Source organism: Gobius niger (assembly GCF_951799975.1).
Source record: "Gobius niger genome assembly, chromosome: 13".
Taxonomy (NCBI): domain Eukaryota; kingdom Metazoa; phylum Chordata; class Actinopteri; order Gobiiformes; family Gobiidae; genus Gobius; species Gobius niger.
In genome coordinates this window covers 4,128,402-4,146,054 of record NC_136864.1, presented here as the reverse complement: position 1 = coordinate 4,146,054, position 17,653 = coordinate 4,128,402, and the positions used below count along the sequence as shown (strand labels likewise).

General features: G+C 42.6%; 1 protein-coding gene across 1 annotated transcript; it reads right to left on the bottom strand.

Annotated features, from left to right (window-relative positions):
• Positions 1 to 2,809: 2,809 nt before the first annotated feature.
• Positions 2,810 to 15,688, bottom strand: tp53inp1 (tumor protein p53 inducible nuclear protein 1). The gene is made up of 6 exons (XM_079569885.1): positions 15,371 to 15,688; positions 8,034 to 8,155; positions 6,779 to 6,956; positions 5,408 to 5,625; positions 4,980 to 5,302; positions 2,810 to 3,954 (listed from the first exon to the last, which is right to left on the bottom strand). The coding sequence occupies exons 3-6, from the start codon at positions 6,897 to 6,899 to the stop codon at positions 3,744 to 3,746; spliced, it is 873 nt and encodes a 290-aa protein (XP_079426011.1). The 5' UTR covers positions 6,900 to 6,956; positions 8,034 to 8,155; positions 15,371 to 15,688; the 3' UTR covers positions 2,810 to 3,743.
• Between the last annotated feature and the right edge of the window lie 1,965 nt (positions 15,689 to 17,653).

Below are 17,653 nucleotides of genomic sequence, written 5' to 3'. Positions count from 1 at the left end.
GCTAGCTGATACCATAGAAATGCACTAGCCTAGCATTAGTCTAGCGCCACGAAACTCTTCAAGCATAATAACTGCTTGAATTACAAAAAAATGTCTCCAGAAATCACTCTGGATAACTAGGAAACTGCCCTATGTCAAAAATCCTGAAATATCCCTTTAATGCTACAGACAGTGGAGGGGAAGCTCAAAAAAAAGTTAAAGAGTTAAAAAGGTTTGGACTCGTGCATGGCCGTCCATGACCCAGCTTCCCCCCCCCCGTTAACTTCCACAGTTTTCAATATTACAACCGTTTGAAGCAGAAAAAGCCAAGTTCTATCAAATGTTAAACACAACTAAATACAATAAAAAGTGAAAAAAGCTGAACGTTTCTGCGGCTACTTTTTTGGTTTATAAATATTTTTAAACAAATGTAACTTTTAAACTAAAAAACGCGCGATAAAAGAAACATCACCAACACACAGAGTTAAAAGTCTTCTGGTTAGTTCATGTTTACAAGAAGAAGAAGAAAAAAAGAAACGTTTTAAAAATCTGAGCGAATCTGCATTTTCCAAAAGTTAGTGATTGGTTGAGACCCTGAGAAGTGGACTGCAGATTTCTCAAGCAAAACAAAAAAAATATTCAAAATGAGAAAATCTCAATTCAGAATTTGCCCAAACATCGTCTTAACATACTGTACAACAATCATGCAACAATCGCAACACTTCAAGACACACCTCATACTGATATGTTTTTGTCTTTTAGAAAAAAAAAATATTTTGGAATTTTTTGTTTTTTTTTGTACAATACATTTTTTTTTCTATTTGTTTCAAAGCTACCGTTAAAACAAGGCAAAGATTAGTGATATTTAACCCAGTATTTTTTTTTGACATTTTCCCCCTTAGTTTTACAAAGAAATATCGTGAAAAGTACTGAATTGTTAAAAATACGAGGCAGGTTCCGCTTCCGAACGGGACAAAGTTAACAGTGAGTTGGTTTCAAGGCTGGAAATTAAAAGACAAAACTGATTCAGAAGCAAAGGAGGCTTCGGTTCTGGACATTGGAACGAATGTGCGTCGACGCGAAGAAACTGGAGGCCATTTTGTAAAAGCAATTTAAAAATGGCTTCTCATTCAGGCAGTGGTTTAGCGTGCCTTGTTTTCTCTAAACATGTGTCAAATTTGTGTCGTTTTTGCCTCTTTCCGAAGTCGGTGAAACGTATATTCCCCACAATGCGACTTCCTGTACAATCGCTGTCGTCCATTTTGAAAACTCAACGCATTTCCCTGATTATTAAGACGTGAATGTGTCGTCTCCAAAGTGGAACTACGGTTTTTGCCAAGCACTCTGGGTAATGTAGTCTCGACAGATACCGACGACAACGAAAAACTCGAGTTGGAATCAACATTTTTCACTCTGTTTAGCCGTTTTCTGACGGACTATACACGCTTTTCAGTCATGTGACTTTTGCTGTTATGGCGGCCATTTTTAATACCGAAGTAGAATTATGTAGCACTACAACAGGTAACAGTATCTCTACTCAGGATGAAAATAAAAGACACCCGATTGACAGTGACATTTTTATGTACTCGTCAGTACTCGTCAGTGCTGCACAAGTCGTTAGCAGGCTACCGGTTAGCATTTAGCTTCAACAGCTCAGAGCTGAGCTTCAACAGCTCAGCTCTGACCTCTCCAAGAGAAAGCCCTGAACCACACTCCAAACATCTAGCCTTGGATACAACATGTGACAGAGGTCAGAGCTGAATCAACTAATGACTAAAGCTAAATGTTATATTGCATAATTCTACTTCAGCATTCAAAATGGCCGCCGGAACTATGCGTGATGTCACTGGAAACGCATGTATAAACAAAACTATCACACACCACTAAAGTCAAGCCAAAATTGGGTCCATATGGATGTTTTTTTATCAACAGATTGTCCAGTAGAAGCGAAAAACAGCACTTGTAGCTAACGTTAGCATATGTAGCATGAATCTAACGTTAGCTTGCTGGTTAGCATTGTCCGTTTTATAAGTATTCATGGGCTGTTGAACCACTTTGCTCACTCCATGTCTTTATATCTTTATTTGGTAGAAAAATATATTCATAATTCAGCTTTTGTTTAAGTAATGGAGTGGAGTGATTGGAGAAAGTTTCATTTTTTCTCCCCTTCGTTTCCCCCCCTTGGCTTGACCACAAATGGGCGATTCCAAACATGCCGTCCGTATCTATATGACCAAACCGTGCTTCGCCTTTAGATTGTTTTCTCCTTTAAACATCAGCCCTAAACGACTCCCAAAAATGCCCCGTTGTTTTCGAACCTGCCTCGGCGTAAAGTGACCTACAGCGTCCGTGACAAAGATAAGACTCACTACGATAACCTTCCATACAGCCAGAAGAAAAGAGTGAACATCTAACTATAAAAACACGACTTCCCCCCCCTTCTTTGCAGTTGAACTTCGAGGGGAGAGAAAAACGGGCCGAGAAGAAGGCGGCCATTTTGTCCCGAGCCCTGAACAAAACAAGGCTCAAAATGGTGGAAAGTAAATTCAGACAAATGTTGATTAAGAATGTCCCCAAAACAAAAAAGTAAAAATTTGAAAACATCCAGCAGTTTCTTTGAGAGTAGATTTGTCGAGAAGGTAAGGCTCGGTGAATTGCGACGGATTCAAATGTCCATTTCAGATGATTAAAAGTTCAGTCCAGTTGACACAGTCTGGGAAAGGGGTGAGTGGATGTGGTTCCGGTGGAGATTTGTGTATTCTTTCTAAATGATTGCCCCATTTGTATAATAAAAAAAAAAAAAAAGGAGCTGACCTGAGTAGTCCTTTATGTCCAAATAGTGAACATCTCTTAAGCAATTTTTTACTCTTTCGTTTCTCTGCTTTGTAATGTTACTCTTGCTTGAGTAAATATTTAGGCTTCTCTTCTGCCAGACTCTGCTCAACTCCAAGCATCACATTCTGTTAATTCAAGTGTTGTATGTCAAACGTGACCCAAAAGGGAGTGGTAGGCAGTGGTTCTGAAATTGTAGCAGTACTGGCGGCGATTGGTCTTCTTCATCTGCCATTTTAGACATTTGAATTAGAGATTGTTTCATACATGCTTTAGTAATACAGTCAAGTTAGGAGCTTTTCTGGTTTACACCCAATTCAGACATAAATAAGCCCAACTGAAAACCTACTTTAGACTCTGTTTAAAGTAGGATCTAGGCCTGGCAGGACTTGGTGAAATAGTGAAATCATGTGGTACTTGAAGAAACACTGGTCAAGAGGTTATGCTGCAGACTCCAGGTGTGAGTGTGAGCTAAAGATGAACCGAGTTGTTGTTGGGAGGATCAGAACTACATCGTTGTCATTTCAAAACATCTTACTGTATGTCCACACATCTCCGTCTGTGACATAAAAACCTCCCAAAGAGGAGATTTAAAGGTTGTATTGACAGAAAAAGCTCTGTTTGTGCTGTATTTTTCTGAGAAGTTGGACGTATGTAACTTAATTTAGAAGCTTGCAAACTTCATAAATGGTAGAGGTAATGGGTTGGAGGTCCTTCGAGCCGGACAAAATCAGTTTGTTGAAAAGTTTTCTTGGCATTGTGTTCACTGAGATGTTCATCTTTGAAGTTAGAGATCTTTCATTTGATTTAGTGGCTTGTGTATGTCACAATAGAAGAGACTGAATTAATAAAATGGGTGGATTTAAATTGCAAAAGGTCGTGAGGATCCTTAAGCTGAAGATTTGTGGAGCTTCGCGGTGGTTCCCGGTTGGTCAGAAGTTGAGCTGGCGTTGGCTGGGCTGGTGCAGTTGCAGGGCGGCGGTCTTCGGGGGGCGCTGTGGGTTGAGGCGGCGCAGGGCGTTTTTGGAGAGCGAGTGGGGGGGCCGTGGCTGCAGGGCGTCGAGTCGCCCCGAGGCTGAAACATGAGCGGTGAGGGAGGCGGAGAGGCAGGAGGAGGCGGGACGTCGCTGGATCCCCTCAGGCCTGTGGAGAAACAGACGGGGTTCATTCATTGTTTAATTATGTTTCAAAATGGTATAGTGCACAGTTAGCATCAAGTCAAATGTAGTGCCTTTTAATGCCATTTAAAGCCCACATACAATATTTTTAATTCCACAAATGCAACAAATCACTTGACTTGTGGAGAGAATTCAGGAGACGGTACTGACTGACAAGTCCAGGAAGCCAAATGTGTGTAGCTGTAGCAAAAGGCACTGAATACTTCTTCATTTTTTTTGGTGCAACCAGCAGTAATGCTGTGGTTTCTCCTTCATCATTAACAACTTAAAGAGTTTTGTGGCTGCTGGATGTGTATCTGGCCCAATGGCCGCTGGGTATCGCTATTGCTCTCCATTGCTGCAGTACTTCCATACAGGGGCGGCAAAACAAGCTAGTTTTCCATAAGCTACCATTGCACTTTAGACAAGTTAAAAACAACTTTTGGTGCCTAATTTTCCTAAAATTTCTACAGCTAGATATTGCTCCTTTGATAATGCTGGGTTAGCCACAATTACAGGGACCAGGCAGGTTTTCGTAAGGAACATTTTAGAAATCTTGTATAGATACAGACGGCATCGCGTCACAGAAGGGGGCGGGGCTTTGCCAAGGGGGAAAATAGAATCTTTTGGGAAACACAATTTTCCACTCTTTTAAGCCATTTTCTGGTGGAATATGAACTTATTTATCACATAAATGAAGTCAAGTATAAATTGTTTTCCCCCTCAACTGTTTTTACACATGACCATATATGGGCTATTCCAGAGATGCCGTCTGTATCTATACTAATGAGGGCCAAACCGAACTACACATGTCTACAATGAAGCTCCCGCCCTTTTTCCCTTTTTAGGAACATGCTCCGTCACAGCAGGGTAGGAGGAGTCTGTAAATCCGCCATGATTTCCCCCTCGTTATCATGGCAAACGGGGAGGGTCTTTTCTACATTCTATGATCTGAGTACGTTTTTACTCTTACTTGAGAAATCATTTCGGTCACTACTTTCTACTCATTACCTGTGCTTGCTGTCCATCACTCCTCTCTTGGCCTTCTTGCCGTTGCCCGGTTTGTTGCCGTTGCCTGGCGCCCTCTGCAGGTGCGGTGGGCGGGGTTTGCTGCTCAGGTGTGGTGGTGGGCGGGGCCTGTTGCCGTGCTGCGGGTGCGGCCGGCCGTCGTTGGCGCGCAGGGGCAGCAGGTACACGGACATGGAGGGGTGTTCGATGAGCAGGTTCTCCAGAGGGCTGGGCTCCAGGGGCAGGGGCTGAGCGCGGGTGAAGCAGGCGGGGGGAGTCACGAACCACGACTCCTCCATGCAGCCAGGATCCAGCCGCAGGAAGTCCTGGAGGGAGGGGGGACAGTGTGTCAGATTCTCCTGTTTTTGTAAACTCAAACAAGGTAACAACATGACAAACACAGAACACTCCAGCCTGAGCAGCGTCTTCACCTCACAGTCCTGGTCCGAGTCCCGGTCCGAGCCCGGGTCTTGTTCCGGGCCGGTTGCCGCGGCGTCATCGGGCTCTGTGGTGGTGGAGTTCAGGGATGTGAGCGAGGGGCAGCGGACCATAGGGGGCGCCGTGGGGGAGGGGAGCATCACCAGGTCTTCATCCTCCTCCTCTCCATCACCAGGGCCCAGAGCAGAGACAGAGCCAGAGCAGGACTCAGCTGGAAACACAGGGTTCATCGTGAGACGGCGAGACGCAGGATCATTATGCAACACACATACTAAAATACATGAACATTAAATATAAATACTGAGAAAGAAATCAGCTATAATTGACTACTCCAAGTTGATGTTGCAGTGGTTGAACAGAAAATCTAGGCCACAAAAGGATCAGGCTAAACCAGATTCTGAGAAGGAGAGAGGAGCTGCCAAGTGTGAGGTGAGTCCGGGCCATGTCCTTACTGTCGCCCTGGTTCAATAGCTGGCAATAACTGGCGATGAAATGATGAGGATGTGGTGATAACAGCAGTCACTGAGGTCAGACTCAGCCCAGGCTAAAGTCCAGTCTAAATATAACCAGGTCTGCTCGGGCTGTTTACGCTCCGTCTGTCTGTAGGGTGAGGGAGTGTAAACAGAGAGAGAAAAATGTCCTCTGCTTTTCACCCATTCACCAAGGTCTAGTGAGGGGGTCCTGCAGGAAATGGGCTGAATGCAGAGCAGGAACCAGAGCCGTTTTGTCCCAGGGCTGGACTAAGCCTCTACTGTTACAGCCCTCTGCAAATGTCTTCTGTTTACATCGGAGATAGACCTGTTTGGACATGGTTTAGTCCTAATTTTAGTCCTGGGTTGGGTCCAGGTTAGGCCTAATTTTAGACACGGGTTGGTCCTAAATTAGTCCTTCAGATCCTAATAAGACTGATGAATCCTAACACTGAACTGGACTGGGCCGGTGTTTGGAGCCCAGTGTTTACTCTCGGCCTGGTTCAGGTTCAAGCTGAAGCAGGTGCACCGGGTTCAAGGTTTTACATGAGCAGATACTGCCTTACAGAGACTTGGTATTTGGCCGACGGGCCTTTCCCCGGGTGTTACCATTTTAGCTACGCATGGAGGCATAGTGTTTAAGAATAGACGCCACAGCAACAGTTTTTATGAGCAAAATAAATACTGTTTTTATGACCGTTCACTTAATGTTTCACTGTAGTTCATCTTTGCAAATCAACAGTGTTTAACATTGAGACATACACAACTTAATTCTCCACCTCTTATAATTCAAATCAATGCAATACGCTGCTGTTCCCCTCTGAGCTCGGCCCTACAGGTAGTTGGAGGTGAGCAGATTTGTTTATTATCGTGGGCCGTGCTTCTTGAACTCACTCAGGTAGTTGACCAGAATCCACTCCTCCTCTTCCTCGCTCCCCTCTGCAGCCTGAACTCCCTCAGGCCTGCCGTCACCGAGGTCGGCTCCGAACAGGGCGCTGGTGAACCGCTGGAACATCCTGGTCCTTTGGGGGGGGGCAGGGTCAGAGCCGTTTGAGGGGCGGGGCCACAGGAGCTGAGCACAAGGTGGGGAGAGGAAACAAAGATTATAATACTGTAGCTTTACTCGTCCTTTTATGAGCTTTAACCCATTGATTCTCTTTCGCAGACTGTGACCCCCAAACCTCAACTGTGCCATGTAATCCGACGCTTCATATAAAAGCAGAAACGCCTTTTGCTTTTGCTCGGTATTTCATAATAATTTCCAACACATCTTGATCGCTATCATGCATTTTGTTGGTTACATAATGAAACCTTGACCCAAAACAGCCTTTCCAAAGTTGGCCTATATTGTAGTATTGAAGGTTTGATATTGTTTTTGCCCCTGGGTGCTCTCTAGAGGACAAATAAGCTGTGGTACTGAGTAATAGCCGGGAGCGAGGTAAGGAGACTGCTTCTCAGGTACAAATCGCTGTGTGAGGAGCACCGTCTGAGCAGGTGTGATGATGGTTCGTTCAATAGTCAAAACAAAAGAACTCAAACTATGTTATTAATGAGGAAACTCAGATTCCAGTTAAAAATTGTAATAGATACAGTGCTAATAACCATGATGCCTGCTTTAACCATTTTATCACAATATCTGTGAGAATCATGAGAATCGCTCTCATGATTCTCACTCCCACAGATCTGTCTGAATGAATCAGTGCCACCGGCGGTTTGAGCCAATCACGTGGCGGGTGCAACATGTGCCGACAAAAACAAGCAGTGTTATCAATATTAACTAACCACACGATGATGAAGGAAAAGCCCGAGGTGCTGCTATAGACTTACAAACACGAGATGATTTGAGAGTTTTTAAGTACAATGGATTCAGTCAGCAGCTGAACCAAACGTTTGTCCTCTTTCTGAATGATTTAAACTGGAGCAATCCCAGATTGATGTCAGTGCTAATGCTGTTGGGAGTGTAATATTAATCTGGATCTTGCCAGGTTAAAACATAATTCCTTCGTCAGCACTTCTGTTTCTTTCCCACTGCTGGCCAACAGTCTTCATACAAAACGTTACATATCAAGTCCAATTCAAAAACATTATATTATTCTGGATCACCCACATTAGAAGTGACTGTCAGAAGTGACATTCGGACAAAACCCACCTTTGGTCATGAGCTGCAGGAAGACAGCGCCGTATACGGGTGTGAAGGGGCGGGACTAAAGTGCATGAGAGCCAATCAGACGCTCAGGTTCAGACACAGTGCAAACGGAGGATACAGGAACCCTGCAGGGACAAAAACAAGAAGATGAGTTTGTGTAAAAGAGATCTCAAGAACTTGTACTGCTGAATACTTGCTGACTGCTTTAACATTGTCCACCACCAGGGGGAGTCAAGCAGCCACTCTAACCCAAGGCTTTGAACCAGACCCAACATTGATTTTACAATAATTTCTGAGTAAATATTGTGTTTTATAAGCACCAAATTCATAATCTTTCGTTGAAACTAGGTCCCGTTTGATCCGAGAACACAAAGACTTCCTTTCTTGGAATAGTCTTCTTACAAAGCTATGAAATTTGGTACAAAATCGTTTAAGATGGAGAGGATAATAACTGTAAACACAATAACCATGAAAATACAATTAAAAAATAGCACACACAGCATTTGTACGCTTTATGGGACTAATCTGCAGAAGAATTGCAACTAGTCTTTTTCTTCTCCAAAATCGTGTAGCTCTAACCCGAGGCAACAGACTTTGAACCGTCTGATTTTGTTCCCGAAACTCGGATGCTTATGTAATCTGCCCTTGCTCCTACTGCCCCACTGACTATGGAGGTATTTACTAATCGGTTTGTGGCTTATGTAAGAAGAATCTGTATCGAATCCGGGCCATCTCGGTTGATTATAAACCTGCTGAGCGAGGAGAGGTGACATGAGAGACCAGCACGGTCCCAAATGAACCAGGGAAACTGGTCCGGGCGCTGGACTCACACCAAGATATGAATAGCTTTCATGTACAGTCTGCTGCGGCTAGAGCTTTTAAAAATAATTTGCTACATATTAGGTGTTTAACGGGGCTGAACACTTATGGAAATGTATGTCAACACAAGCTTACTACATTGTGATTGTAGATTAGGTTTACGCAGCGCATTTTAACATGTCAAACTCTTTAACGTTTGAGAGAAGACTGAATACCAGAACAATACACAATATCTATATACAATTTAAGGATGGGCGAATCGATATCATACTATTGATATATCAAGACAAAATGACTAAAAAGTATTGCGACTAATTTGTGTATTTAAAAAAAAGGCGCAGCAGCAGTTATAAACACAAAAGAACAATTTACGTCATTGTTCTGCGCCAAAACGATCCACCGCAGCATTGTGTGAATTGAGTCGTCCAAATCATTCTGGTTCAGGTTTGTCATTCATTTGTTTATGTATTTATGTTCACTTTGGCATCGTTTAATTAACCAGTTTAAGCAATATCATTTAAAAGTAACCAGTTTTAGAAATGTATATTGATTGAAATGAATTCACCCCAGTGGGCGAGGAAATCCCTTCTCTTTGGTCCTCATGGCAGGGAAGTTGACATTGCTGCAATACCACCCCCTGGTGGCCAGGGGGGGGGAATCCAAAAGACACCTGGTAAACAAGCTTCTAATGGAGACTTCACACCTCCCTAGCACTGCTTAAAAGCCTGGCTCCAAGAGTTTTTAAATATGTGACAGCGCTGGGGTAGGTGTCATATTTTTAACCACGCTGTTTTTTGTGCATCAGCACTAAAAATTGGAAGCCTAAATTTATGATTGACAGGCTCTGGAGCTCGGTGGAGGCTTGTAGCCGGTTCCCGCCTTTTTACCCTTTAAGAAACAGGCTTCGTAGGAGTTTGGGCAGCCATTTTGATTTCACAGACCACAATGGATCATTACTGTGAATGGGGCAGAATGGATATATCTCTTGTATATTATATCTATGAGCCCAAGCGTTTTGGTATCGCATTGATTCCCCAAAAATGTGATCGCCCATTACGAATACAATGTGAGAAAAAAATGTGATATTGTTTTAACAGCAAACTGTGTCAAAACAAAAACACTAAACTACAGCCAAAACAACTAAATTTGACAAATCATGTCAAAAACTAAACTTTTGCACATTTTTAAGTTTCCGTGTGTTTTTGTTTTAGGCTGCGCTGGCGAAAAATGTGCAAATCTCAGTCACACGCAACACGCTTTTTGAAATACATAATTGCTTCTTATGATATGACGATAACATATTCTCCCCTCACTTTGTGCAGTGTTTGGTCAGTGCCCGTCCTGCTTCACCTTTGTCCATACCTGCTGTGATGACAATAAACAGAAATCCTGACCTAAATATTCTTCGGTGTAACAATAGCTCACAGCTGCCTGACGCACGGTTACTGTGGCAGATTGGAAAATGCAAAGAGATTCTTTGTTTTGCCGAAGCTGGGCGTGGGATTTAAATACATGCTCCAATAAAAAGACTTTGTGTCAGACACTGTTACATTTTCTGTTATGCAACAAGTGGTGTTTTAGATACAGGTCAACAACAAAAGGTCAGTGTTGTTGCCATGTTGAGAGAAGTTAAATCATTGTAGACAGCAAACTTCTGTTTTCACTCAACAAACTGTAGCTAATTTGTCCTTATTTACAGGTATAAAGTTTTGTGAACTATTTAAATGAAAATGAAGCATACATTTTTAACTGAAAACGCCATAACCCCAACCATCACAGATACTATCCCCATACAAATTAATGGAGAAGCCGGTCTCTATATTAAAGTATGGTTGGGTACGACATGTCCGTTTCATGACATTTATATCATTTCTGTGGTTTTTCTATCATAGATTATGTTTAGTGGCCATTGGATGTGTATCCGACCCCACACAAAGAAACCTGACTGAACATGATTTAGCATTTAGCTCAGAGGCCACTTTTATTCGCTAATTTATACCTTAAAGGGTCTGTACATTCAATAATTTCTAACTAGGCTTTAACATCAACATCAATGTGTTGATACCAGTTTAAAACATCTGGATCCTTCATAAATTGCTAAGTTTGATGGCTAATGCTAACGGCTATATAAAAATACATTGGATTAGCCGACCTGCTAACTGTCTGCATACATTGGCCCTCATTTATCAAACTTGCGTACGGTGAAATCAGAGCGTATGTGGGGTGTACGAAAAATTTCCGCCTGTTTTGGCATTTATCAATCTGAGCGCACCGTGCACTCGGCGTACGGTGCGCTCAAATCCTACACCAAGTCAGGAGGTGGTGTACATGATACACCAATATTAACTAAACACTAAACAGCGCTGGAAAACAGTTTTTTAGTTTTTTTTTAATTGCACTGCCACACCGCATATAATCCACTTTGATGATTTAAACATGAAACAAGGCTAAAGCGTTAATGTTTATGGGCAGACTTGATTCCATGTTGCGCTGCATCGACCTGCTCCTCCACGCCACGGGCCGAGCTCAGAGGCTCAGCCCGGACCAGAGACACTAGAATCTGGACTGCGGGGATATTTTCTTTTTTAACAAAAAAGACCGCTGTGGCTGCGCAATCTTTGTGTGGATGGCTTCCCCGCCTCACATGCCGCTGCCGTCGGGACACCGGGACTCACCTGGGTCTCCGCGAGGCCCTGCTCCGTGTTCTGGCTGGTTTGAGCGTCAAGTCTGTGGACCGTGTTCCGTGGCGCGAGCAACCCGGGTGTCAAATAAATCCTTCGACAGCACCACAGCTTTCTTCGGTCCGGACGGGTTCATAAGGTCCAGGAGTGGCGCGCGCAGGGTCTGCTGACCGCGCGCTCTCCTCTCCTCAGGGGGAGGATCTGTTTTTGGTCCGGACGGGTTCGTAAGGTCCGGGAGCGGCGCGCGCAGGGTCTGCTGACCGCGCGCTCTCCTCTCCTCAGGGGGAGGCTCGTCCCGTCGTCGGGCTGTCTTCGGTCCGGACGGGTTCGTTAGGTTCCGGTTGGCTGTCAGCTCTCCGCACCTGTTCCCTCCCGGAGGAAAGCTCTGCTCGGCCAAAAGACGCGCAGTTCTGCCCCGGTTCACTGGTTCAGTTCATGGTCCAGAGTTTGCTCGGACTGCAGCGTTACATCCACGCTTTCTTCTTTTTTAAACACATTATTTTTTGTGGTTTAATTGTATACCCTTTTTTATGTTATTTAGGCCTACAGCGTATTTAATAAACGTTTTTTTTTATTATTAACCTATTTCTTTTCAGTAAATGTGATCTTGGATTGGCTATAAGGCTATTGTGGGTTTCTAATAGATTCTTTAATTTTTCTCATGCGCAAAAATATCATATTTGTTGTGTTAAAAACAATTCTTTATCATTTCCTGGTTGGAGAAATGTTCCTTTTTTGCCGTGTTTCGTGCGTGCGTGCCGTAAAACCCGTGGGTGAGGCCTCCTCATTATGAATATTTTTGGGCGTTTCATTCAAATGACGCTGGGATTTCTCCGTGGCATTTATCATCAGATGCTTTTGCGTACGGAGAGATCTGAGCGTAAAGCACGGGTTCATAAATGCCACGCGCACTCTGGCGTATATCGCAAATACACCTACACGTACACCGTTTTTGTACGCAATGTTGATAAATGAGGGCCATTATGTTCAAACAGCGCTTCTCTTTTTTATTTTTATACCCCACACTGCTCAACAGGAAGCGGGCCAAAAAACACCACACAAGCAAAATGAGAACCAAGTAAGGAGTAAAAGCAAAACTAAATAACGATTTTTCCTATAAAATATGTTTAAACATATTCGTGGCCATTCCGCCTTTGCTCTGCCCGATCCCGTCAGACCCATGAACCTAAGCAGGGATGGTCCTGGTCGGTACTTGGATGGGAGACCTTTGTCACACCAGGAAGCCTGGCGAATGTAGTGAGTGAGTGGTTGGCGGTGGTCGGAGGGGCCGATGACAGACTGGTTGCCTCGCTTCCGTCAGTCTACCCCAGGGCAGACGGCTACAATAGTAGCTTACCATCACCAAGTATAGAGTGAATGAATACGGCAATGTAAAGCATCTTTGAGTGTCCAGAAAAGCGCTATATAAACCTGATGCACTATTATTATTATTAAATAATAATAATGGACACTTGGTAATGTTCTAAAACGGCATAATCACAATCTTAAGAGCAACTTATATTGACACAGCGTTTGTTTGTATAAATTAGGTCAATTTGAATGTCCCTTTGCATTAAACTGACAGCATCCCTCGTTGTTTTGCATAGTCTGGGTAAGGTTCGGGTAAGGCCCAGGTAAACCGCGGCAGGTGTATCATGTTTACGCTCCGACGAGGTGAAGTCCTGATCCTGATAATCAAACAACACCTGTTTGATAAAATCCTCAGGGATCAACAGCAAATCAGGTCAGAGCCCAGTGTAAACCTGTGATAATCTCTATAACGCACTGTGTAACTATTAGACGCCATAGAACAGGAGATTAAAATGGATTAAAGACTGAAAAAGCCTTATAGCATTTTAGCCTGGAAAAACTGTGTACTATCTCTCTGTTTACTACCAAATAGTAGCTCAGTAAATAGTAACATAGCCATTATTAACTTGCATCAGCCACTAAAGTATCTGACAGCAAACATCTTTGCAATAGGGATTAGATTAAGCACAGACCTCTACACAATTGTTCTGAAATGGACATAATTATTAGTTTATCAGTCTATATAGTCTTCCTAAAAATGTTAATGCTCCTCCTGGACATGTGCAAATAGGACTGAATCAAAGCTCCAAAAGGCAAATCGTAAATGTAATCGCAATTGCAACACTAAACATCCAAATTAGATAATTTCTTCTCCAAAAACAAGCAGCCCTGAACTAATTTGGACCAAAACAAGCAATATTTTAAGGGGGAAAACAATTTGGAGAAAAATCTAAACTTTCTTTAATTATTCAAAAACTACTTTAACAAACACTGAAATATGAATATGGTTTTCCTACTAAATAAAGATACAAAGATATGGAGAGGAGCAAAGTGGTTCAACAGCCCATAAAATACATAAATAACGGAGAATGCTAACCTGATGCTACATGTTAGTATCGGTCTAATGCTGACGGTAAGCTAGTGCTAGCTACAACTGCCGTTTTTTCACTTCTACTGAACAATCTGCGGTGAGAAAATATCCATATGGGCCCAATTTACACCTGACTTCATTTATGTGATAAATAAGTTCACATTCCACCAGAAAATGGCTAAAAAAGAGTGAAAAATTGTGTTTTCTAAAGATTCTATTTTCCCCCTCGGCGGAGCCACGCCCCCTTCTATGACGAGATGCCGTCTGTAGCCAAACGAGCCAAACACGTTAGCTAGCTAGCCTGAATTTCCTTTTAAAGACAGATCTTCCTCTGGTAAAATGCAATATATCCCTGGCACTATTTCCTCTTTGTTGTTATTAATTGTATAAACACATTAAAAAAAAAAAAAAGCTAGCTAGCCTGAAACGTTGTATTACTGACAACCATGCACGATGGAGTGCGCTGAACTACGCCCCCTAGTGCCAGAATCCAGTAACATTTTAAGGTTCTGTAAAAAATCTTGTTTTGAATTCGTTTTTTATTTTGTCTAAACATATTTTTGTCCCGTTTTCTCCATAAAAAACACAAAATGCAGCACTAAATGCGAAGTAAGTGTCAATATCAATCGTTTCAATAGACTTTAAGATTGAAACCGCAAGATGATCCAAAACCTCTTAACAAAACTTCCACATTTTAGACAAGATTAGTCATTTCAGCTCAAATAAATCTACTGTATTACTCGAAAATGGCAAAGGTGAGTCAATGAAAGCAACGTCAATAATTCGGCTTCGTGTTTTGGTCACAGTTATGACGTAAAACAAAAATATTTTAGGAAGTGCCTCTGAAAACGCGCTGTAGGAAAGACTGAGCCAGCTGAAATTCGAAGCTGGGTTGGACTGTTGGCTGCCGTCCCTCTTTATGCAACAAAATCCTGGACATTTTCCAAAGATCATCATTACTAGCTGCAAAATTTGCGAGTATGTGGCTCAAAAGGAAATGTCAAATAGCCTATTTTACGCAAAATGGCAATTCAGGCCTAATAATTAATCACCATGGACAAACGCGTTGAAAATCTATGGACAAAACGGGAAATAAACAAAACAGCACCATTTGCAGCTGTAGCAGTCACTATATTCTCGAGGTTTTGTTCGATTTTGCAGCGATATGTCGCGACAAACAGCTGACCTCTTTACGGAGCGGCTTGAACGGTTGCACGGAGAGCCAAAGGGAGGCGTCTGTCTGGGAGGATAAAGCCGATTAAACGCCTCGATTTTCGGCTTGAAAACACGGCTAACACTCGCCACTTTAGCATTTTCCGAACACGACGCACAACACTGGACATTAATATCGACGCAGTTGACGTTGGATCGTAAATGTGGGTCAGAAATCGCCCCAAGAACAGAGTGTTAACGCGCACTGAAAACAAAGAGTCTCTCACCTGCAGACGACGACGAGCGAGAGGAAGACCAGCAAAAAAACAACGCAAATCCTGGCGCAGATCCCTGGGTATGAGGTAGAAAATCGCTCCCGAAGAAGTCTGTAGGCTTAAGGTTTCTTCACAAAAGAAATAAAAGTGTAAAAAAATGCCGTTTGTTTTCCCAGAGGATGCGCAGGTCTCTTGGTTTTTCCTCTCCGTGCGTCCTCGATTCCTCTCTCTCTCTTCGCCGAAGGCTTTTGTTGATGTTTTTGTGCAGCTCCGAACAGCTGATCGGGCTGATGTCAGAGGAGAAAGGCCCAATCCGAGGCGTCTCTTCGGGCCATGTGACCGCGCTCCGCTCTGGGAGGACCAGGGGACATGACTGGGCAACATCTGCGCAGCGAAGGGAGTTATGTAAAACGGCAGAGGCAGGGGGAGAGAGAGGGAGAGAGGGGGAGAGAGAGGGAGAGAGGGGGAGAGAGAAGGGGGGACGGGGTTAACAGTGAGTGGAAGCACAAAGGAGTAAAGGCCATTGACCCGTGGCTAGTTCTACAACACAACTAAGCTCTTCAGCAGAGTATAGTTGGAATAGTGGAGCTTCTCCAACATGATGCAATGATCTGAGGCCTCTTTGAAACTGTCATTGGAAGTTTGGCTCCTTTTTCTCTCTTCTTTTCCTTTTTTTTTTAGCTAGTCATGTTTTAGTCCTCAACAATATGTGGACTTTTAAGTGAGAAAGTCTCAGAGTCTTAAGCAACTTTTAACCCCCTACCCCCGCCTTAATTGTTTGCTAATTTCCTGCCTATTCTGCAAACCCCGAGTGTAATTCTGAGAGCTGAATGTAAACAAGTGAATTTCTCCATTGTGAGATCACTAAAGGCCTATCTTATTTATCTTATCTTACCTTAACCGAGCGCATTTTCCCAAGTGCGACTTTACCCAGATCTAAAAGTTTCCTGACTGCAGAGCAACAGTGAAATGCCTCATTTGAACGCTAAGGCTAACACAGGCACAAAAGTGAGAAAATAAATAAATAACATTCTAGCTCGAAAAGGAATGGGAAAGAAAAGCTTATTGACTCCCACCCCCCATTCAGATACTTAAATAATAATGTGGTTGCAGCAATAACAATGTTTAGTTCTTCTTGTCTTACGAAACAAATGCAACAATATGTTACATTAAGTCAACATTTATAGTATGTTACACTTTATAAGAAGTGTTTAATTTTTATGTTAGTATTACTGTTATTCATCATCATCACACCCCATATAGCATTACTTTGTATCAAAGTGCATGAATGATACATAATTTACTCCGCATTTATTCATGAAAACTATAGTATTAATAGTCTGACTGATGCTCATGATAACAAGATTGTGTTTTTGACGCTCTTTTGATGCTTCTTTGTTGCTTTTTTCAGAACTTTATTGTCATGTTTTTGTCAGTTTTTAATTTTGTTATTGTTGCTTTTCTGGCATGTTTTTGTCCCTTTTTTGCAACGTTTTTGTTGTTATTTTAACACTTTTTTGAAGAAGCTTTTAGTTTTGGTTGAAGCCAAACTGGAGAAAATGTGCTCGGTTCAGGTGCGGGTTAGTTTTAGTCAAATTTATTCAGCAAAAATATTTGACTAAAATGATGGTCAAATATTTTATCAGACGGAATAAACACCGGTAAGTGATGAAGTATTAAGTACAACTATAGGGCTGCATGATATTGAAAACACTTGCAATGTGTGTTCAAAGACCAACCAGAGCCAGTCAAAAAACTGTCTGAGAACAAAATTGCTCAGACGTCGCCTAAGCAAAAATGAGAAACAGATCGAATCATTCGCTTCAAATAGCAATGAATACAATAAGTTGGTGTAGATACAGAAAATGTGCATGTGAATAAACATCTTATATTGATTCCTATCCAGTTTACTTATCTATTGGTTACTTGGTGAGCTACAGTGATGACACTATTTTCCTTTTGGATTAATAAAGTTTGAATGCTTCGTCCACCTCACACCGTTTCACAAAGACTCTCCAATAGAAAAATCCACAAATGTTTCCTAATCACTGATATCAGGGAGGGACAAGGTCCGTTACCTCCTGTATTTATCCAACCAAACACATAAAACCTGCAGATCGACCTGCGACACTTGACCTCCCCCGGTCTTAGTTCAACTCTTCAGGAGCTTAGGGGGATGGGAGGGCATCTGACACACAGCAGGACCAAGTGCTTGGGCCAGATCTGGTCTAAACGCAGATAAATGGAATTTTCCCACAGACACTAAAATAACACCACGGTCTTATCTGTTTTCAA